The sequence below is a fragment of the Nilaparvata lugens genome, chromosome 13 (assembly GCF_014356525.2).
Source record: "Nilaparvata lugens isolate BPH chromosome 13, ASM1435652v1, whole genome shotgun sequence".
NCBI lineage: Eukaryota > Metazoa > Arthropoda > Insecta > Hemiptera > Delphacidae > Nilaparvata > Nilaparvata lugens.
This window is the reverse complement of record NC_052516.1, coordinates 3139254-3164101: the sequence shown is the minus strand read 5'-3', so window position 1 is coordinate 3164101 and position 24848 is coordinate 3139254. Positions and strand designations below refer to the sequence as shown.

The 24848-nt window shown below is 32.9% G+C and overlaps 1 protein-coding gene across 1 annotated transcript in view; it reads left to right on the top strand.

The window, feature by feature from the left end:
- The window catches only part of LOC111056619, a 100063-nt gene that overhangs the window by 26952 nt on the left and 48263 nt on the right, over window positions 1-24848 (top strand). The window contains 1 exon segment of the mRNA XM_039439584.1: window positions 13296-13369. Within this exon segment, the coding sequence (XP_039295518.1) occupies window positions 13300-13369 (70 nt within the window). The 5' untranslated portion in view covers window positions 13296-13299.

Genomic DNA, 24848 nt, shown 5'->3' with positions numbered 1-24848 from the left:
TACTCAGTTATAGCGCACCTTGGCCTAATTCCATGTTATAAAAATAAGTGCACCGTTCAATCAAGTTTGTATACGGTTTGTTAAGTGATGGTGGAAATACATGTAAATTTCATGAGAAATTTGTATCAATTATAGTTGTGTAATGGATGCTGATTTGATAATATTTGCAGTGTTCGACAATAGAGAAAAGAAAGCCTAAGAGGATATCCCATGGTATAGGTCATATTTTTATGTTTCGAATTTCAAGTCCAGTTTTTGTTTATTCAGTTATTTAGAAGTTGAACACTACTATACTGAATTCTCTGATTATTCGATTCTAGTTTATAAGTTCCTGAGGGTCCATATTTTATGAGCTCATACATGAGTTATTGACCGAGCGAAGTGAGGTCTAAGAGATACAAGTCGACGGTTTGGCATTCCTCTTATCAATCCGGAGTTTGGTGGAACAGTTGTATGTTTGAACGAGTGATCAAATTTTGACTATGGTCTAATTGACCATGGCTAGGCTATATTTGATCAAGATTGGTGAAACCGGGCATTAATGTTTAAATGTTCAAATGTTTGAATGTTTAAATGTTTAAATGTTTAAATGTTTAAATGTTTAAATGTTTGAATGTTTAAATGTTTAAATGTTTAAATGTTTAAATGTTTAAATGTTTAAATGTTTAAATGTTTAAATGTTTAAATGTTTAAATGTTTAAATGTTTAAATGTTTAAATGTTTAAATGTTTAAATGTTTAAATGTTTAAATGTTAAATGTTTAAATGTTTAAATGTTAAATGTTTAAATGTTTAAATGTTTAATGTTTAAATGTTTAAATGTTTAAATGTTTAAATTTTAAATGTTTAAATGTTCAAATGTTAATATGTTGCACATTATTGAAAGAATAAGACTTTGATATTGTCAATACCACTTTTATTTTGACAATATCAAAGTCTTATTCTTTCAATTATGGAAAAATACCACAACATCTCATACCATACAATCAAATCATGTTGCGCATTTACAGCGAAACGCGGTAATAGATTTTCATGAAATTTGACAGGTATGTTCATTTTTTAATTGCGCGTCGACGTATATACAAGGTTTTTTGGAAATGTTGCATTTCAAGGATAATATAAAAGGAAAAAGGAGCCTCCTTCATATTTATGCCAATATTAGAGTAAATATCAGACTATAGAATTATTCATCATAAATCAGCTGACAAGTGATTACACAGATGTGTGGAGAAGCCAGTCTATTGCTGTATTTGCATAAGGTCTATAGTTTCAATCAGGTACTTGTGGATGAGAATACTGCGTGAGGTCTACTGTTCACAGAACTACTAGCACATTTCATTGTACTTTTTCTTTGGGGCTACTTTTAATATAAGAAAATACAAATCTCAGTACCCTTTTAAACTATTTTGTCACAACATGATTGTTTCGGACATTAATTTCGGCCATTTTCAAGTTATTTGAAAATATTCATGAGATCTACAATAAGTGTAATGACCTATCAATCTCTCACGTAGCTAATGTACATTTTAACTTCGATTAAGGTAGCTAATGCTCCTTTTAACTGTGGTTAAGTGGGTCACCATTTCAGTAGGCCTCTCTACACATACACTCTCACACATACACAGTTTACACGCACACACACACATGCGTAAGAGGTCAGTAACTGTAAACTGAAGAGTGCTGTGGTAAAGCCTACTAACCTCTCTCATTGACCATAGAGTATAGAGTCGATTCCCAGTACAGTAAATAACCTATTTCACCGTCAATAAGAATGTCTCTGGGAACGAGGCTACTATAGTAAGGTACACGTTATAATGGCAGTATTTGATTAACATTGGTGTTGCTATCCTTGTCTATCATTCGACAAAGCAGATAGCGCTATCCTTCACTACCTCTACAACATTGTCAGATCGGGTTCCAAAAATGTAGCCTCATATTCGACTAATAAAATATTCAATCGAAATCATAGATATCTATTATTGAATCATTAAAAAATATTTTCTCTTGGCGAATAAAATACAGTTTCCTATCATCTATAATTTATAATAAAGGAAAGAATTGGCTTATACATGCAACATTGGCAGATCGGGTTCCAAAAATGTAGTCTCATATTTGACTAACAAAATATACAATCTAAATTATGAAAATCCATTATTAAATCATTGGTAAATATATTTTCTTGGTGAATAAAATACAGTTTCCTATCATATATTGTATAATAAAGAAAAGAATTGGCTTATACATGAACGGGATTAGATTAGATTTCTTTATTTATGTATGTTACAATATTTACTGGCTTATACACTAATTTACATTAACCCCAAAAAGACGCACTGGGGTGTTTCACACCCCAGGGATTTTTTCTTCTGTTCTGCAGTTGATAATAACAAACAGATGGGAAATTTCGCCTAGTCTAAATTAGGTTTGTAGCATTGTCAACTGCTTTCCACCACTTTCAGTCAGTAAAAGCATTCTACAAGGTCACCAGCTCATCTTGTTCTTCGTTTGGGGTGTCTAACACCCCAGAATGTCTTTTACGTTGGACTTTATCAAATACTTTAATTAAAAAGATTTATTTGTATATTGTATTGACCACTACGAATGTGGTATGGGATGATGGATCAGAGTGGAATGATTGCTATGATTCTCTACAACTTGAGGTTCAAAACAAAAAAGTGAAGAGACGTGAGTTTTTGATGAAGTTGTCATTGGCAATGATCAAGCCATTCCTTCAAACCAGATTAGGAGCTCCAACACTCAGACGGAACATACGTATTCTAAAATTAGTATAAATATTGATAAGCAGTGTCTTTACTTTCGATTTCTGTATGCACTTGGAACAAAAATGATTGAGAATTGATAAATTATGGGCTAAGTACTTGTTTTCTCTATATTTTTCAGAGAAACATGCAAAATTAAATTGGGGAGTTCAACACCCCAGTGTTGAACTCTGTGTTAGCATGAAGTAAGTGTGTCGCTGTAGGGTTATATGACGATAATGCTAGTTATTCAACGGATTTCACAAAGTATAAATAATTTTAATCAATGAGAATAAAGATAGAATGCAATTAGAATAACGATAATATAATAATGTGATGTAACTTCATAAATCGGGGTGTTTCAACAAATAATTGTCGATTTTCTAAGAAGGATATAAAATATCCTTTCCCATTAACACAAATCTCGGGATTGATTGATTGAGTACTTTATTTATGTAGATTACAATATATACTGTCTTATACACTTATATACAATAGCTTACAATACAGCAAAATTATAGATGAATTTACATAATATAGACTAAGAAAATAATTATTGAACTGTATATGATATGAAAAAGCAATTTGTAATAATTATAATAACTATAGATAATTATATTGTTATGCATCTACGGGATAGGAGATTCGCGAATGACGCATCATCACGTCTGAACTACTGCATTGATTTACTTTAAATTTTGCAAATAGATTCTGAATTTACCGAGGATGGTTATGGGTCTATTTTGAATTCTTTGAGATATCAATGGGACCAGTTTTCAGTTTGTCAAGTTTTCTATAAAATTAGACCCTTGCGTAGCCCAACGTGATAGTTTGTAATAATATTATAAACAGTTAATATTACATCTGATATACTGGTATCAGTTATCCTCTACAGAAGGCAGTGTCAAGGCAGAGAATCGACAACGCTGTTCTCCCATCTTTCTCCACTGCCATTAAAACCCTAACCTCCTTATAGGCTACTAAATCCATCAACTTTAAAATAATCGAGAAGTTGAACTGAATGCTATACTGGTAGTTTCAAAACCAAAACAAGGAAATGCATTAGACAGTGAACATTGGGACATAGTTCAAGAATTCCAAACTGGCTTCCAAGTCATAAGTGAATCAGTAATTAATCTAGAACTAGACTATCAACAAACTTGATACGGTCTCAGATCTGGTTGAAAGTAATTCCGAACAAGTTGATTATTTATGTTGAAACAAGCCTGTGATATTTGATACTGTATCATTATTTATTGATACTGTATCACTGTTTATTGATACTGTATCATTGCTAATTGATATTGTATCATTGTTCATTGATATTCTATTACTGTACATTAATACTGTAATTCATATTCCTCAAAATGCGAACAAGTTTATTATTTATGTTGCAACTACCCTGTGATATTTGATTCTGTATCATTGTTCATTGATACTGTATCACTGTTTATTGATACTGTATAATTGTTCATTGGAACTGTATCATTGTTTATTGATACTGTATCACTGTCCATTGATACTGTATCATTGTTCATTCATATTCCTCAAAATGCGAACAAGTTGATTATTATTTATGTTGCAACCACTCTGTGATATTTGATTCTGTATCATTTTTTTTTGATACTGTATCATTGTTCATTGATACTGGATCATTGTTAATTGATACTGTATCGTTGTTCATTGGAACTGTATCATTGGTCATTGATACTGTATCATAGTTCATTCACATTTCTCAAAATGCGAACAAGTTGATTATTTATGTTGCAACCAATCTGTGATATTTGATACTGTATCTTTGATATTGTATCATTGTTTATTGAAATTTTATCATTGTTGATTGATACTGTATCACTGTTTATTGATACTGTATCATTATTAATTGATACTGTATCATTGTTCATTGATACTGTATCATTGTTCATTCACATTCCTCAAAATGCGAACAAGTTGATTATGTATGTTGCAACTACTCTGTGATTTTTGATACTGTATCATTGTTTATTGAAATTGTATCACTGTTAATTGATACTGTAGCACTGTTAATTGATACTGTATCATTGTTCATTGATATTGTATCATTTTCATTGATACTGAAACAGAAATGATACTGAACTAATTCTGGATAATGACCCTACAGACAAATACAGTGAAATATAGACATTTTTTGAAATTATTTTAAAAGTTGAGAGTGATATAATATGCTAGTTTAGTTTATAGTGAGGTCCACGTTATAGTGTAAGTGGAGAAAGATAGGAAAACAACGTTGCTGATCCTCTGTCTTGTCAATGCCTCCTATAGACGGTAGCTGATACAGCTTTATAGATATAATCAGAGAAAACTCCTATAATTGTAATTCTGTGATATAATATTAACTGTTCATTCTCGTTTAAAATAATCAATTATATTCTAGGAATCATATTTTTCAATAACTCAATAATGAATTTTCTTAATAAGGATGAAATATTTTGTTAATTGATTATTAATTCTACATTCCTAAAAGGCGATCTGGCAACAGAGCAAAGCGATAAAGAGATAACGCTATCCGCTTTGTTGAATGATATACAAGGATAGCAATACCATTGCTAATCAAACACTGTCATTATAACGTGGACCTCACTATAGGATCACTTTATAGTCTTTAAATTGCGTTTTAATGATACTTGATCTAATGTTACTTTCAGCTGGTGATCAAGGATTGATTTCAAAATAGTGGTTGAATAAACTGATGTATGATATGTGGTATCTGAGGCTAATATTGTGATATTATCTCCTATTTTTCAAACTAGTTTAACGAGGATGTGGTATGATTGACCCAATAAATGATAGGCGTGTAATGATCACAAATTGACCCAATAAATAATGGTATGCGATAAACAAACTTAAAATATTTTCATAATTATTATTAAACGAAAATCCTAAATAAATGCTGCAAATCACCCCGAAGACTTCTGCTACTGCAGACATTGACAACAGGGTTAACAGCTGTAAAATATTTTCACTACCACTGTGCACTGTATACAACATGTTTGTTGTAGGAATTATTGATAAATCTATTATGCCAATTTAGAGCTCAGGCGTCCCAACTTTAGGCGAAACTTAGCCTCCAACAAAACATTTTTATACCTTAGCTGAGCCTGTACCAAGTTTGAACATTTTTTTGTCAATTTGTTCTTAAAAAAGCTGAGGAAACGCAGAAAAACGCTGGAAAACTGCAGATTTTGGGCGTATCTTTGGCGTTATTTCAAATTCCTTCTAACACAATATTATTACACCCTAGCTGAGCTTCTGTACTAAATTTGAACATTATTTGTTCATTAAATTTGTTCTCGATAAAGCTGAGAAAACGCTAAAAAAACGCTGGAAAAACGCTAATTTTGGGCGTATCTTTGACGTTATTGCGAATCCCTTCTAACACATTATTACACCCTAGTTGAGCTTCTGTACTAATTTTGAACATTATCTGTTCATTTGTTCTCGATAAAGCTGAGAAAACGCTAAAAAACGCTGGAAAAACGCAGATTTTGGGCGTATTTTCGGAAAGTTTTCCAAATCCGTTCTTAGTGCGCCTCTAAAGGGCCAACTCAACATACCTACCAAATTTGAACGTTTTTGGTCCGGTAGATTTTTAGTTCTGCGAGTGAGTGAGTCAGTCAGTCAGTGAGTGCCATTTCGCTTTTATATATAAATATAAATGGAAGATATTGATGTATTTTCTATTCGTCAAAAGAATATATTCCCTCAGGATTTGGTAATAAATTTGAGATGAATATTTTGGTAGTTCATTATATTTCTTCATATCTAGAAACCGATTCGCCTACAGTACGGACTACGGAGGTAGAAAAGGGCAGAGTTATCTGCTTTGTCCAATGACAGACAAGGATAGCAACACCAATATCAGCTGTTTACTTTATTACGTGTATCTCACTTTAGGGAGATTGGCAACGCTGTGGAATTATGTCTTGTATTCTACTGTATCACTTATTTATTCATTTATCTATTTATCTATTTATCTATTTAACTATTTATCTATTTATCTTTTTATCTATTTATCTATTTATCTATTTATCTATTTATCTATTTATCTATTTATCTATTTATCTATTTATCTATTTATCTACTTATCTATTTATCTATTTATCTATTTATCTATTTATCTACTTATCTATTTATCTATTTATCTATTTATCTATTTATCTATTTATCTATTTATCTATTTATCTATTTATCTATTTATCTATTTATCTAATTATCTATTTATCTATTTATCTATTTATCCATTTATCTATTTATATATTTATCTATTTATCCATTTATCTATTTATCTATTTATCTATTATCTATTCATCTATTCATCCATTTATTTATTTATTCACAACAATAAGGAAGCATATGGGAGAATCCCAAAAACTGCTCCAAACTGCTCCCCAATCAAAAAAAAAAATAGTACAATAATTACTTTACAAAGAAATTGGAAATTGAGAGAAGGAAAAACTATTTCATATTAGTGAAGAAAAAACAATGTTATTAGAAACTAAATATACTGAATACTGGAGACTACACTATATACTAGAAACCATATACAATATGAGAATATGATTGATTGATTGATTGAGTACTTTATTTATGTAGATTACAATATATACTGGCTTATACACCTATATACAATAGCTTACAATACAGAAAAATTATAGATGAATTTACATAATATAGACTAAGGAAATGATTTTTGAACTGCATATATGATATGAAAAAAGCAATTGGTAATAGCTATAATATTGTTATGCATCTACATAAATTGGCGGAGCTTTGGACATATCAATGTCCATTCTTCGGAAAGAATATTCAAAATATCCTTCTCACTAACTCTCTACCAAATAAGAGAGGAATCAAGAAATTACAAATAACATTCCAAGAATGATGTGAATTATGCTGAGATTTACTTATGAGATTGAGGTGAATGATAACAGAGCTAAGAATAGAAAAAGTAAACCACTATGCTATGTAAGTTGATCGTAGGAAAAATGGTGTTCGTTCACATTGGCTGCTTACATGCTTTCTTGAACTGACTGGGATTCATATGAAACTGTACCCTACTGTAACCAACTGTATACTACTGTATCCTACTGTGTTCGACTGAATCCTACTGTGTCCCACTGTATCCCATTTTATCCTACTGAATCCTCCTGTAGCCCACTGTATCTTACTGTATCAAACTGTATCATACTGTATCATACTGTATCCCACTCTATCGTACTGTATTCTACTATAGCCTACTCTATCCTACTGTAGCTCACTGTAGCCTACTGTATCCTGCTATATCCCACTGTATCTCACTGTATCTCACTGTATCCTGCTTTATCCTACTGTATCCTACTGTATCCTTCTGTATCCCACTGTATCCTACTGTATCCCACTATATCCTACTGTATCCCACTGTATCCCACTGAATTCAACTGTATCCCACTGTTTTCAACTGTATCCTACTGTATCTCACTGTATCCTACTCTATCCTTCTGTATCCTATTGTATCCTACTCTATCCCACTGTATCCCACTCTATCCTTCTGTACCCTATTTTATCCTACTCTATCCTACTGTATCCTACTCTATCCCACTGTATCCCACTGTATCCTACTGTATCCTACTGTATCCCACTGTATCCTACCGTGTCCTACTGTATCCTACCGTATTGGTCCACTGTCAAATAATCAGTCCGAGTTGAAAGCAGTCAGATGTCAAGAAAGTCTCAAAAAATTTCTTCATGAATCACGAAAACTCCAAGTTTATTCATGGAAATACAGTACTAGCCAAAGAAGAAGAGGAGGAAGAAGAAGAAGTAGAAGAAGAAGAAGAAGAAGAAGAAGAAGAAGAAGAAGAAGAAGAAGAGAAGACAGAAGAAGAAGAAGAAGGAGAGAAGAAGAGAAGAAGAAGAAGAAGAAGAAGAAGAAGAAGAAGAAGAAGAAGAAGAAGAAGACGAACAGGAGAAGAAGAAGAAGAAGAAGAAGAAAGAAGAAGAAAAGAAGAAAGAAGAAGAAGAAGAAAGAAGAAGACAAAAGAAGAAGAGACCAGGAGGAAGGAGAAGAAGAAGAAGAAGAAGAAGAAGAAGAAGAAGAAGAAGAGGAATGAGATTGAGAAGCTTCTTCATAAGAGGAAGAAGGTGTTATCACAACACAGTAATGTATTGAATATTGTTGATTTCTGTTGATAACGAACAAATATATTTGATTCCAATTCCCAATATATTTCAATCAATTCCTCATCACTAAACCCGGAACTAAGAAAAAACGAAAACGGATATATCTCAGATAACCGGATATTCACTGTAGTTGCACTTAGCGAAAATAACCTAAAAAATTCCGACCACTTCCGGAAATATAATACACACTACTTGAGTGTAGCCTATAGCTTGTTAAGTGATCATATTATTTACATGTTTACAGTGATCGAGATTCACTTGGAACTGTCACAGTTGGTTGAATAAGGAACCTTGATGCTACGTATGAAGAATACTGTCAGTTTATCACACAGTTTCAGGAAGGTATTTTATAGTTGGGTTCACTAGAAAATGTCAGCATTTGTTGAATTGGAAGTATTGATGTTATTCTATGGGGAATACTGAATGTTTTGGGCACATAATTTCGGAGAGTGGCATTACATGCAGTGTTGAACGCTTTCAACTTTCTTTGGCGAAAGTTTTCACTGTTGGTTGGTTGGTAGGCCTGAAATAACATTCGATATTGGAGTAGTGGACTTGATCTCATTCCAGGACCACAACAGACTTGCGTAACTTGACTGTGTTTTTGTGTTTTGAAACTTGTTTGTGAGGTTGACACGCGAAGTTTGAGGCAGGAAACATGTTTTTAGAAAAGGTGATAGCAGAGTAAATTTGAAATTTAAATTGAAATTGAAATTTATTCATAACACTGACAATTTACAAACAAAATTATTTTATGCAATTAAATAATGAAAATCATAGGACTAGGTATAATTTGTACAAATTCGCATCATATGTTTCAAACCTAACACTTATTCGTAAGCAATTAATTTATATAGCTCCAAAACTAATAAATTCTATTCCACCCGGCTTATCATAGAATACCTTCCAAAAGTGTACAAGATATTAAGAAATGGAACTGGGAGTCATTATTTTGATTTGTATATTGTGTAGATAATTTAATTTACATCCATTGTAATTGTACTACTATTCTGCTAAATTTAAGAGTCTCGATACATAGCTTGATTAATTCTCTTAGAATATAAGTTGTAATTTATTTATGTTATTTTGTATACATCTTTTTCTTGTTTTAATTAGATGTGGATGACCGAAGTTTGACAATATGCTACTCCTACTGGCGAACAAGTGATTTTCACTTATGCCAGTGGTTTCATTTCCACCTCTTGTACCTTTATTTTGTTGATAGAATGTAAGTAAACTAGATTAAGGTACATTATCCTAAATTTTGTAATTGTTGAATTTTGTGGAGGAAATAAATTTGATTTGAATTGAATTGAAAAAAAGGAAATGAACTTAACAAATCAGTACAATAATTTTCAAAAAATAAGAAACTAAAATACATAGTAAAATATCATCTTCTAATTCTATTTATATAAATGGAAATATCATCATAATGAATTGTATTATCATTTAAACATAGAAATGAAAGAAAATGGAAATGAAAAAATTGTTACTATAGTGAGGTCCACGTTATAATGGCAGTGTTTGATTAGCAATGATACTTGCTATCCTTGTCTATCATTCAACAAAGAGGATAGCGCTATCTCTCTCTCGCTTTGCTCTGTTGCCAGATCGGCTTCCAACAATGTGGAATTAATAATATTTATCAATTAAAAAAATATTTCATCTTAATTATGAAAATTCATTATGAAATTATTGAAAAATATAATTTCTTGCTTAACCCTTGGACTACCAACCTTCTTCACATACACGGAATAACCAACTGGGGTAACTGGTCACCCCAACAAGATTTCTGTTTTATATCTTTATTCTATTTTTTTCCATTAATTCATCTATGAAATGCATTACAAAAGCTTTTAATATAATTAAAAATAATTTTCTTTTGTTTAAAAATATGTTTTCAATCAAAAACTGACAGGACAAAAAAATTGAGCTTCTATCAAATAGATGTAGGGGAAATGTTGTCAAATAATTAATTATGGCTATAGAGAAGCAATTTTTTCAAATTTAGATTTCAAGTGATCATTATGAATCAGGTTTGGCGAAAAAATGATAATTGGACATTAAATTTATATCTTATGCATTCCGATAATGGATGGAATATACCAAAAAAGTGCATGACATGGAATACCAAGCGGGGTAATAGAGTTACCCAAAGGATAAATCTGCTAATAATTGAAAAAATAAGAGGAATGAAATGATTTTACGAGAAAAAACAACTAAAGTGATATGTTTTTAACAAGTACTCAAGGTTTCAATGAAATACAACAACATTATGTACAAAAAAATGGGGAAAATGTAGGTTGGGGTAGTCCAATTACCCCGCTTGGTAGTGGAAGGGTTAATAAGAAATAATTCATTATTTTAAACGAGAATGAACAAATAAACCTAAATGAATAAAAAAATAAATGAATGATAAATGGATAAATAAATAAACCTGTATCAGCTACCGTCTGTAGGAGGCATTGACAAGACAGTGAGTATTGGCAAAGTTGTTCTCCTATATTTCTCCACTGCCATTATAACGTGGACCTCACTATAGACAGAGTTACGAACACTATACCTCAAACATAACTTAACTTATTTTTGAGATTGTTTTATTCTTTGGTAATATGGAGAGGAAAATGTGTATGAAAATTTGTTGATGGGATTTTGGAGTTATCCAATAGAGCTCTGGATATTTCGAAATCCTCAGAAAAATCAAATAGAAAAGAGAGTATATTGTATATTTTGGGTATTAAGCGAGTATAGAACCCAATACATAGAGAGTTTCATTAAATGTTTTCCACCTAGAAACATTATTTTTCAAAGAACATCTTTCAGTTCTTGTACATTTTTGTCAATGATTATTCATCTTTATATTTCTATTAGTAGTAGTTGGAAACAAGCAAATCATGAAGTCAAACCAAAGTCATAACACTAATAAATTGGGATAGTAAGAATATGCAAAGCTTAGAACTGATTGAACAGATCACAACTGTCAATAAAGTACGTATTTCTTGAAAGATTTTGTCCTCTTCTCCACGATTCTTCTTCGCCTTCTCGTTCTCCTTTCCATTCTTCTTCTTCTTCTTCTTCTTCTTCTTCTTCTTCTCCTTCTTCTTCTCCTTCTTCTTCTTCTTCTTCTTCTTCTTCTTTCTTCTTCTTCTTCTTCTTCTCTTCTTCTTTTCTTCTTCTTCTTTTCCTTTTCTTTTTTCTTCTTCTTCTTCTTCTTCTTCTTCTTCTTCTTCTTCTTCTTCTTCTTTCTTCTTTCTTCTTCTTTCTTCTTCTTCTTCTCCTTCTCCTCTCCTCCCCCTCCTCCTCCTCCTTCTTCTTCTCCTTCTCTTTCTCCTCCTCCTCCTCCCTCTCCTCCTCCTTCTTCTTCTTCTTCTTCTTCTTCTCCCTCTTATTCACCATCTTCTTCTTCTCCTCTTCCTCGTTCTTCATCCTCTCCTCCTCATGCTCCTTCTTCTTCTTCTTCTCCTTCACAACCTTTTCTTCTTCAATAAGGAATTGTACGCTGCCTTCTCCTGATTCTTCTTCTTCTTCGTCATTCAGTCAATCATTCAATCTAATTCAAATTAATTTTATTGAGACCAAAACAATACACATCCAAGCCTAACCAGTCAATCAGTCAGTCGGAGCAAACTTTCAAATAGATATATTAAGATTCACTTTAAACTGACTGTCTGCATAGTTCAAATGGGAAGCATAGGATGTTGGCAGGTTGAAGTGAACCCACCATAGCTAGCGGCTAGCTGTAATAAAATTACAGGTATTACTATACCTATATTATGAGAGTACACTATATATTCCTACTATAACAGTGAGTAATAGTACACTATATACATATCTATGTATGCTATAGCATATATGAGCTCCACTGAAACAGGTGTAGTGTAATATCTATATGTATAAACTAGTCTGTAACTGTTGATATAATTGGGCTGTCTACAAAATTACAGGTAGTCAAGTCTGCTCTGTGCTCAGGTATGTGGTAAGCTTACATACTGACACAGTCACCGACTCACGAACCTGGAAGAAGAAGAAGATGATGAAGAAGAAGAAAAAGATGAAGAAGAGAAAGAAGAAGAAGAAAAAGAAAAAAGTAGAAGAAGAAGGTGGATGGGTTGATAGGATAAATGAAACAAAGTATGCAACACTATATTTCTAGTAATGCAGAAAGTAACAACTAACTTACTGAAATTATTTATTATTCAGGTCCACTAAACTATGTTAATGTACTCATTTCATTTCCTTTTCAATAAGTAAATGGAACAACTGCAGCTAGTATGTATTATTAAATTCATAATTTATTATGTCATCTATTATTTATAACCTATTGATTGTCTTTTTTCAGGAATATGATGTCCTCCTTCAAAATTCTCTTCTCCACCCTCCTCATATGTCTACAATGTTCTGGAAATACTTTCGGTGAGTTTAAGACATTTTTTCTTCATAGACGTTTCCATAACTCTCACGCAGAGTGATAGAAAATTTTTGATTCTTTATCACAAATGACAATGTATTTATTCATTTATTCATTCATTCACATTGTGTACAAATACTTAACATGAGGAAAGGCACAACAGGCTCATGCCCAAAACTGTCCCATTTCCAATTTATACTATACTGTCCAAATCAAAATGTTGGTTATGTCACTTTCACTTTTCAAAATACAATTTACAATCTCCAATACTCAGATAAAGGAGCAAATTTTGAATCAAATAGATACTATTAGAGTCTGAAATTTAAAAATCTAGAACAGTAACTTAATAATTAATTAAAAAGTCTAAATTTTGAATGAAACTAGAAATTTTTGAGCTAAAAACTTCACACTTTACAGAAAACTACTTTATGGTATTGCCAGGTCTTGCAAGACTATTGCATACTAACATTACATTTTAATGGAAACAAATTTAAGTATTTAGAACTGAGAATAAATATGTCGATGAGCATCAAAATTCGGTTAATTGAAATGGTAAGATGATAGTTTCTTTCAAAATCGAGTCACCATTTAGATATATCTAGCCTACTATATTGATTGGATTAATTTATGTTGCTCATTTCAATTGATCACTTATAGATTAGAATAGAATATATTCATTATCTAGGAGATGATAAACATTAGTATATGCTTAGTATAGCAAATAATTGATAGAGTTTAGTATACTGTGATTATAGTAAAAGATACACTCTTGTAAATTTAAAAGTATGCTCTTTAAAAACCTGGAGTATGTTCGTTTGTGTAGTATGCTCTTAACTCATTTCCATAGTGTATTGGATGACATAAAGTTGAAATTCATAGACAATATCCTTATTTAGAAGACAATGAACAAGGAGATAACAAAGCGTACATTTATTTATTTATAATTTCTACAAAGTAGCACTGATTGGGAGAGAAAAACTAAGGATACTCCTTGTACCTTGAAAATCAACAATGAAATTTTGTGCATCACTTGGCATTTAATGTACTGTACCCAGAGTAAAGAATTATATAATACTAGCCGTCAGGTTCGCTTCGCTCGCCATATACGTCTAGCCAGGGGGCGCCCGACTGGATCGTCCAAGAATGGGATAAGCGGGCTCGCTTCGCTCGCCTGCATTTTTCATTTGAGCATGCTTCATTCCATCAGGAAATCAAAGTACTGAGGAAAACGCAGAAAAGTTGAGAAAAACGTTGGAAAAACGCTGATTTTGGGCGTATCTTTGATGAAATATCAAAGTCACGTCATTACAAAGTTTTTGGACCATAGCTAATCCTCTGTACCGAATATGAAAATTTTCTGTCTATTACTTGATGGAATAACTGAGAAAACGCTAATTTTGGGTGTATCTTTGGTGTTATTTCAAATTCCTTATAACACAACATTATTACACACCAGCTGAGCTTTTGTAGTTAATTTGAACATTTTCTGTTCATTTGTTCTCGATAAAGCTGAGAAAGCGCAAAAAACGCTGTAAAACGCAGATTTTGGGCGTATATTTGGCGTTCTTGCAAATTCCTTCTAATACAACATTATTACACTCTAGCTGATCTTCTGTACTGAATTTGAACAATCTATGCTCATTTGTTCTCGATAAATCTGAGAAAAAGCAAAAAAACGCTAATTTATTGCGTATCTTTGACTATTGCAAATTCCTCCTAACACAACATTATTACACCCTAGCTGAGCTTCTGTATCAAATTTCAACATTTTCTGTTCATTTGTTCTTGATAAAGCTGAAAAACGCAGATTTTGGGCGTATCGTTGGAATTTTTTTTCAAATCCGTTGTTAGTGCGCCTCTAAAGGGCCAAGTGAACATACCTACCAAATTTGAACGTTTTTGGTCCGGTAGAATTTTAGTTTTAGTTCTGCGAGTGAGTCAGTGAGTCAGTCAGTCAGTGAGTGCCATTTCGCTTTTATATAGATTATAGAGTATGATTTTGATATCCTGCAATTGAACAAATCTGAATAACCTTCAGCCTCTTCCAATAAAAATGATAATGTAATTTTCTATAAGCTTGAGTACCTATTCAAGAATACATTCTGTACTCTTTGTATTTATCCACATAAAAATGACAAAAACAATCATTGAAATCCAACAAAGAAAACTCTGACCTGATTTCCTGTAATAAATGTTGAGAAATCATAAATCTTTGAACGCGTCAATTCATAGCATGATTCATCATATTTTCTCATAAAGTCATAAAGTCACTCCCACTGTCATTAAAACTGTTAATGGCCTGTCAATTTTAACGACCGATCCGTAAGATATTGTTCCAAGCACCCGGTTAACTATAGTTAACTGTAGTTTTAATATTGCCGTTTCGAATTCCCCGGTTAACTATAGTTTTAGTATGGCAGTCAGGAGAAAGTTGGGTAAGAAGTCCTCAATACATTCAAGAGAAATATCAAAACACGATAAAAGTTCTCGGTTCCCTTTTTGGGGCTACTGAAACACAATGAAAGTAGTATATCTTTATTTTATTGAGAAACAATCAGTAACTCTTCAAGGGTAACCGTATTCAATCGGACTAATCTGCCGGCCGAATATGGTCGTCCATTGGAACCGTTTACGTCAGTCTAGTTGCCAATTATTGAATTAACTACTAACATGGCCAAAATTTTTACTACTACTACCAACATTTTTCATAAAAAATGATTATAATTATTGAGATTTTCAAAATTGAATAAACAATATTTACTAAATTAGTTATACATTACAATAATCTTACCTTCAACAAATATCAACTAAATTGGTCATTCATTATCTCTCTTTCTTATCTTTGTTCACAGATTCCTTTGAACATCACGACAATTATATCTTTTGTCGTTTTGTCTCGCATATCCTACAATGGAACATGCACTTGAACCGAACTTATCAACTTTTTCATTGTCCATAGTTAGAACTTCATGAAACAGAACAACTTCAAAAAACAAAAACAAACGAGACTGTGGAACAATTTTAGGTTAGGAACACTTTGTTGTCTCAGCTCGCCTAGTTAGTTCGGCCGGATAGAGCCGGAAAATCCCATTCAATTCGGATTGAAAAATTGATCGGCCGGAGACGGCAGTGCACGGCCGTAAGAACCTGTTGCAATGCACGAGCATCTATTCCTTTCTTTGTTGGGGGATCGTTCGGTAGTTTTCGGCCGATGCTAGTTCGGACGAAAACGGTTCTAGTGGACGGCCCACCAAGAGTCACTTCAAGTGTGAATTTTTGTGTAATACTGGATCTCAGATTAGAATTGTCCGCCCCTTCTTATAACAAAGACACTAGATCCAACAATTGGAAAGTACATAACTTGAACTTAGATCAAACTTAATCGCCGTTTGTTGATAATAATTATATTTCCTAGGAATCGGAAGTACTTGTCAGCTATAAATAAGTTTCAGAATGACTTTCACTTAGAGGCCAATGCACTTCCGATGCACTTCTTTAAGTTGCATTGGTTTCCCCATTGCACTTTGTTGATGCACTCCACTGCACTGACCAACGGTTCAAGATGCAGTCTATTGTAAGATACATCTAATGTCGAAAATTTGAGAATTAATTCATGAATGATAGTTAATTATAGTAATAGCAATACTAGTTATGCTATTAAGTTATTTACATATGCATTCATTAAGCTATATAATCATGCATCTTTTTGTGTAGTTGAGAAGTTGATATTGTGGTAATTATTCATATTGAATGAAAAAAGACTAAGAAATTGTCAAAAAACCACTGATTTTCAAGAACAAGATATCTATTATCAGAGATTGACAATGGTGTAATAACCGAAACCGGTCTTTCTAATTATCAATAATCTCTGATAAACTGAGTTTATCAGAGATTGACAATGGTGTAATAACCGAAACCGGTCTTTCTAATTATCAATAAATCAGTGGTTTTTTGACAATTTCTTAGTCCTTTTTTCATTCAAAAATCATGCATCCTCACTATTCCAATTAATGAATGATATTCAATTATAGTAACATCACCCCATCTCACAAAAGACTATGACAAAAGTAAAAATTCTGGCTATGAAAAAAGAGACTGAAGAATTGAATAAATTAGGAAGTGGCTTGAATGTTTTTCTAGGTAAATGAATATACGAATTCAAACAAATTGTGTTTTTTTACAAATATACTCAACTAAATGACCGTCATATTAGATGATAGTGTCATCATGTATTTTTACCATAGTGGGGTCCATATTATAATAGCAGAACAACGTTGCCGATCCTCTGTCTTGTCAATACCTTCTATAGACGGTAGCTGATACAGGTTTATTGGTTTATTATTAACTGTTTATTCTAGTTTAAAATAATCAATAATATTTTATTATTATTGAGACCCGTTGTCTCCATTGTGAATAAATAAATAGATAAATTATATTTTTCAATAATTTCATAATGAATTCTTATAATCCAGATGGGATATTTTGTCATTTAATTATCAATTCTACTTTGTTAAAAGACAATCTGGCAACAGAGAAAACCGAGAAAGAGATAACGCTATCCGCTTTATTGAGTGATAGACAAGGATAGCAATATCATTGCTAATCAGACACTGCCATTATAACGTGGACCTCACTATAGATATAGCATCACTGTTTTTCTAGGTAAATGAATATACAAATTCAAACAAATAGTATTTTTTTTTCACAAATATACCCTTCCTCTACAGATATTGAACTATAAACTGGCAGGGAAAAGATCTATTGGTAGGCCACGGAAGAGATGGCAATAAATACACAACTTGTATAAATTATAGCGTAATTTTGTAATTGAAATATAGATATTAATAAGCTGTTTGTAAGTCGGAACAGGCATTAACCTAATCCTTGTACGTAAGATGATGATGATGACAAATATACTCAACTAAATGACCATCATGTTAAATGACAGTGTCATCATGTATTTTTACTAATACTCTTTTCATAGCCTGATCAAATAATCACTCAATCAATGACTGTCATTCAAAACAAGGAGCTCTCACACTATACTTCCGATCCTTATCAACCTCTGTGGGAGTTAAGTTAGGAGTTATCCAACAACGTTTCATTATCAGCTAACCTCCTCGAATTAACCTCTCTTCAGAAATAATCAAACACTTCACAACAATACTCTTCAGCTCACGGGAACTTGATACGTATTCAAGTAAACAATAGTCTGACCTTAGAACTTCTTTCAAATAAGGTCTAGGTTGAAACCTTTGGATAAGTTCTGAGCTATCTTATAACAATTGAATGATCGCTGAGTTGAGTTTCAGCGATAGAAAGGTCAAAACCTTGATGGATCGGATAAAAAGATGAATGATATTTGTTTTTCAGACAATGGATAAGATATTGGAGATATGTGGAAGACACTCATGTGATAGAAGATACAAGACTCATGGTTTAAGGTTTTAGGAGCCTATGATCGTTGATGTGAGAAATTAGGATCTGCAAATGGATTAGCAAAACTCTCTTCCGTTCAGGAGATATTACCACTTGAATATATTATTAGTTAGTCACCCTTTTCATCCTTCTTCCTTGCTTTTTCCGATTTCTTCACGACTCTAATATTCTCCTCTTTCTTGTCTCTTCTTTCTCTGCTCCCCTCACTCCTGCTCTTATTCTTCTCCTCTTCCTCTCATTCTCTCTCCTCTTTCTCTCCTCCTCTTTTTCTCCTCCTCTCTCTCCAGCTCTTTTTCTTCTCCTCTTCAACTCCTTCAGTCTCTCTCTATTTGGTAGAGAAATAGAGGGAAGTATATTTTGAATATACTTGATTTCACCAATGTGTTGCAGTTTCTTACCCATTCTCCTGATAACTTCTTCATTTGTATGAGATTCTCAGCATTCTGCGATAGGTCAACATCTCAGTGGCTTGTATTTTCTTCTCACCCCATCTATTCAATGTCCATGCTTCCACGCCATATAATAGTACAGGAAACACGGAACATTTAAGGAGACGCATTCGGCGTTCAAGCTTGATGTCTCTTGATGTCAGTAAATTGTTGATCCTGATAAATGTGGAACCTGCTTCATTATTCTGAGTTCTGAGCAGTTATCAGCATTAGAGGTTAACCGAGTCCTAAGGTATGTGTAGAGGTGCGTACAGACTTTCGCTCTCCTCCACAACCGAACGTCACTCCAGCAGAGCGATTGATGATCGACCGGGGAGCAACAGTGGTTCGACCGGGGAACGCGAGAAGATCTAACATCTTCCGTAACGTTCATGATGGGTGTGTGGGCGGAGCGACTGTCGTTAGTAGGGGTAAAGTGAGAGTTCTGGAGAAAAGCTGCCCCAAACCTGCCCCAAAGCTGCCCCCAAATCTGCCCCAAATCTGATTCTTGGTTCTAACCTTGCCCAATCCAATGTAATCTGATCTAACCTAACCTAGCCATACCCCTAATCTCACAATAAACCTCAAATGAAGATTTCCCACTTTTTTGGAAAAAAAAACTAGATCCAGCTTTTTTTTATTTCTTGAATAACTAAGAAACCGTTAATTTTACAAAAAATCTACAAGAGTAACTTTTTCCAGTAAATCTAATAACGAATCCATTGACACCCCATTTGTCAAGATTGAACAAAAAATAAGGATCTCATGGGAAAACTAGATCCAGTTTTTTTTATTTCTTGAATAACTAAGAAACCGTTAATTTTACAAAAAATCTACAAGAGTAACTTTTTCCAGTAAATCTAATAACAAATCCATTGACATCCCATTTGTCAAGATTGAACAGAAAATAAGGATCTCATGGGAAAACTAGATCCAGTTTTTTTATTTCTCGAATAACTAAGAAACCGTTAATTTTACAAAAAATCTACAAGAGTAATTTTTTCCAGTAAATCTAATAACGAATCCATTGACACCCCATTTGTCAAGATTGAACAAAAAATAAGGATCTCATGGGAAAACTAGATCCAATAACTAAGAAACCAAGAATAACTTTTTCCAGTAAATCCATTTGTCAAGATTGAACAGAAAATATGGAAAAAGTAGATCTAATTTCTTAAATAACTAAGAATAATTTTTTTCAGTAAATCCATTATTTGTCAAGGGATCCTAACTCTGAAACTGAGCAACAAGCATTTTTATGTTGAGACCTTTCTTAAACCTTAGCACTAAACCCCCCCCCCCCACAGGGTGGGGGGGTTGGGGGGGGCTTCACCCTCTGCCTTTAACCTGAACTACTTGAAAACTTACCTCAGGTTGTATTGAGAAGAAAAAATATATATAATAAAAATGTATAAGAAAGAAGTCAAGTCAGATATATTACTTGTTGATCAGAGTGTACATCTTGATGAGAGTATTACCAAATATGAGTATATCACTCACACACCATATATTCAACAGACATTTAATTACAATGATGAAATTCGAATTAGTTTAAAACAAGAAGATATTTATACACTTCCAAGTAGAAGTTTTCTCATAATTGAAGGCGAAATCAAAGTGAAAGATAAGAATGATGCTAAGAACTGCTAACAGGTCACATTTCAATTTCTGTAATCTGAACAATGTTAATCTCTATTTAAATGCTCAATCATTCCCCTATGAAAATATTGTTGGTAATAAACATTTATTGTATCACATGTTCTCTGAATTCCAAAATGAATACTATCCTTATAACAGCAGTACATCAATTGAGTATAAAACATTCGATGAATATGCACCATTGGTTGTTATAGACTGTAGTAAGCAAAATGAACTATTGAAATCTGGTGCAATAGACATAAAGTTGACATTGGAAACAACAAATAATTCTCAGAAAAAACCAGTGCCTACTGTTAATCCTCTATGATAATGAGTTTGAATATACACCACTGAGTGGAACAGTAAAAAGAGTATTATAAATCTTCTATAAAATAACAAAACTAGACATTATTCAAATCAAAAGTATTATCTACAAATGTATCAATATTTTACCTTCAGCATCATCCCATTAATTATTAGAATTGTTCTTGTCTTGATCTCCAACCATTTTCTTCAAATTTAATTTTAAAGCATTTTATATTATTATTTGATTTATCAGCTTCTTTCAAAGCAAAATACTGACTGTGTATCCATATGAGCTTAGATTTTTCATTAAAGTTGAATAATGTTCTTGGTCTGGGTAACCAAACCTATATTTTTTCTGGGTGTACTCACCTACATCTACAATTTCTTTCTGGGTGTACTCACCTAAACCTAAGATTTTTCACCTATATTATTACATTTTTTTCATACCATTCTTAAAAGAGATTCCAGAAGAGAGTGAGAATTGTTGGATTAAGTTTGGATCAGTCATATACTTCCATTCTTTTTCATTATTGAGATTAATGTTTGTATGAAAGTTGCAGCTAATGGTATACATTGTAAAAAATGGAAAAAATTCTGAATCAAATTTTTGATATCAACATTAATATCTCTATTATTATCTTTATCATACAAATATCGACCAAATTTATCAACACTCATGATCTATTTTTATAATAAATGTTTAATACAACCTGAGGTGAGTCTTCAAGTAGTTCAGGTTAAAGGCAGAGGGTGAAGCCCCCCCAACCACCCCCCACCCTGTGGGGGGGGTTTAGTGCTGAGTTTAAGAAAGGTCTCAACATAAAAATGCTTGTTGCTCAGTTTCAGAGTTAGGATCCCTTGACAAATAATGGATTTACTGAAAAAAATTATTCTTAGTTATTTAAGAAATTAGATCTACTTTTCTGTTCAATCTTGACAAATGGATTTACTGGAAAAAGTTATTCTTGTTTCTTAGTTATTGGATCTAGTTTTCCCATGAGATCCTTATTTTTTGTTCATCTTGACAAATGGGGTGTCAATGGATTCGTTATTAGATTTACTGGAAAAATTACTCTTGTAGATTTTTTGTAAAATTACGGTTTCTTAGTTATTCGAGAAATAAAAAAACTGGATCTAGTTTTCCCATGAGATCCTTATTTTCTGTTCAATCTTGACAAATGGGGTGACAATGGATTTGTTATTAGATTTACTGGAAAAAATTACTCTTGTAGATTTTTTGTAAAATTAACGGTTTCTTAGTTATTCGAGAAATAAAAAAACTGGATCTAGTTTTCCCATGAGATCCTTATTTTTTGTTCAATCTTGACAAATGGGGTGTCAATGGATTCGTTATTAGATTTACTGGAAAAATTACTCTTGTAGATTTTTTTTAAAATTAACGGTTTCTTAGTTATTCAAGAAATAAAAAAAAGCTGGATCTAGTTTTTTTTTTCCAAAAAAGTGGGAAATCTTCATTTGAGGTTTATTGTGAGATTAGGGGTATGGCTAGGTTAGGTTGGATCAGATTACATTGGATTGGGCAAGGTTAGAACCAAGAATCAGATTTGGGGCAGATTTGGGGGCAGCTTTGGGGCAGGTTTGGGGCAGCTTTTCTCCAGAACTCTCACTTTACCCCTACTGTCGTTCGATGGTGGTACGAGGGCGTTACGAGGGCGATACGAGGGAGGAGCGTGCTCGGTGCGGGTTGGAAGCGCGAATATGTGTACGCAGCTTAAGAGTCCACCCGCTCCAAAAGGCTTCCTTCAGCAAATACTCAACTTCAACTCATTGGTGAAATCAAGAAGCGCAAATTAAGGTACCTGGGCCACATAATGAGAGAACACAGGTATGGGATATTGCACCTCATTATTCCATGCAAAATAACAGGTAGGAGGTCAGTGCGGCGAAGAAGGATATCTTGGTTGCGCAATTTAAGGGTTCAATTTAAGGGGGATTTAAAGGTTTTTAAGGTTCAATTTAAGGGGTTTTTTGGTTCAAGTGCACCTCAAATGAACTTTTCAAGTCAGCTGTAAGCAGGGTGAAAATTATTGCCATCATGATAGCCAATCTCCGTCATGGTGACGGCACATGAAGAAGAAGAAGATATTATGAATATTCTTCCAGAAGAATGGACATTGATATATCCAAAGCTCCGCCAATTTATGTAGATGCATAACAATATTATCTAGTTATTCCAAATTGCTTTTTTCATATCATAAATATACAGTTCAATAATTATTTTTACTTTCCTTGCCCTATTACCATAGGTAAGGAAAGTATTGCTTTCCAAAAAAAATTAAGGTACCCTGATTTTATGTTTTCTATATGTTTCAAGGTCCCCTGAGTCCAAAAACATGATTTTTGGGTGTTGGTCTGTGTGTGTATGTGTGTGTGTGTGTGTGTGTGTGTGTGTGTGTGTATATGTGTGTGTATGTGTGTATGTCTGTGAACACGATAACTCCATTCCTAATTAACCGATTGACTTGAAATTTTAAACTCAAGGTCCTTATACCATGAGGATCCGACAGTAAAAATTCAATAAAATTCAATTGAAGATAGCGGAAAAAATGGCGGATAATTACTAAAAAACCATTTTTTTCACGTTTTTCTCGAAAACGACTCTAACGATTTTCTTCAAATTTATACCATGGATAGATATTTATAAGCCCTATCAACTGACATGAGTCTCATTTCTGGGAAAATTTCAGGAGCTCCGTAATATTGAGAAAAATGGCGAATAATGATTAAAAAACCATGTTTTTCACCGTTTTCTCGAAAACGGCTCTAACGATTTTCTTCAAATTCATACTATGGATAGATATTCATAGCCACTATCAACTGGCATGAAACTCATTTCTGGGAAAATTCCATGAGCTCCGTAATATTCTTCAGAAAAATGGCGGATAATGACTAAAAAACCATGTTTTTCACGGTTTTCTCGAAAATGGCTCCAACAATTTTCTTCAAATTTATACTATGGATAGCTTGTTCATAAGCCCTATCAAATGACATGAGTTTTTTCCTGGGAAATTGACATGAGTCTCCTTTCTGGGAAACCAATGGGGGGTCCACCCTATCCCTGGGAAATGTACTTAGTAACCTCCTTCTCGTGAATGAGGTAGGTAGGTGGAGCAGTGTTTATAAAAATAACACATAACTTAGTCAAGATATTTCATCTGTAGAACAGCTGTATTGACGTCTTTAAAAAAAATGACGACTAAAAAAATCATCGAATTTCACACAAAGAAATTACTCTGAAACCAATTATATATACACAATATACAGAAGTCTGATCGTAGTTTCAAATATGAGCAAGGAAAGTTGTGTGAGTGTACCACACCAGATTTTTTTATTAGTCTATATTATGTAAATTCATCTATAACTTTGCTGTATTGTAAGCTATTGTATATCAGTGTATAATCCAGTATATATAGTAATCTACATAAATAAAGTACTCAATCAATCAATCTCCTCTTTCTCTCCTTCTGTTTCTCTTCTCCCCTCTCTACTGCTCTTTATCATCTCCTCTTCGTTTACATCTCACTCTCTCCTCTTTCTCTCCACCTCTTCCCCTTCCTCTTTATCACTTCCCAATCACGACAGACCCAAAAACGTACAATTAATATCTTCAAGTTGACACATTATAATATGCAAGAACTGAAGAGGTCTTTTG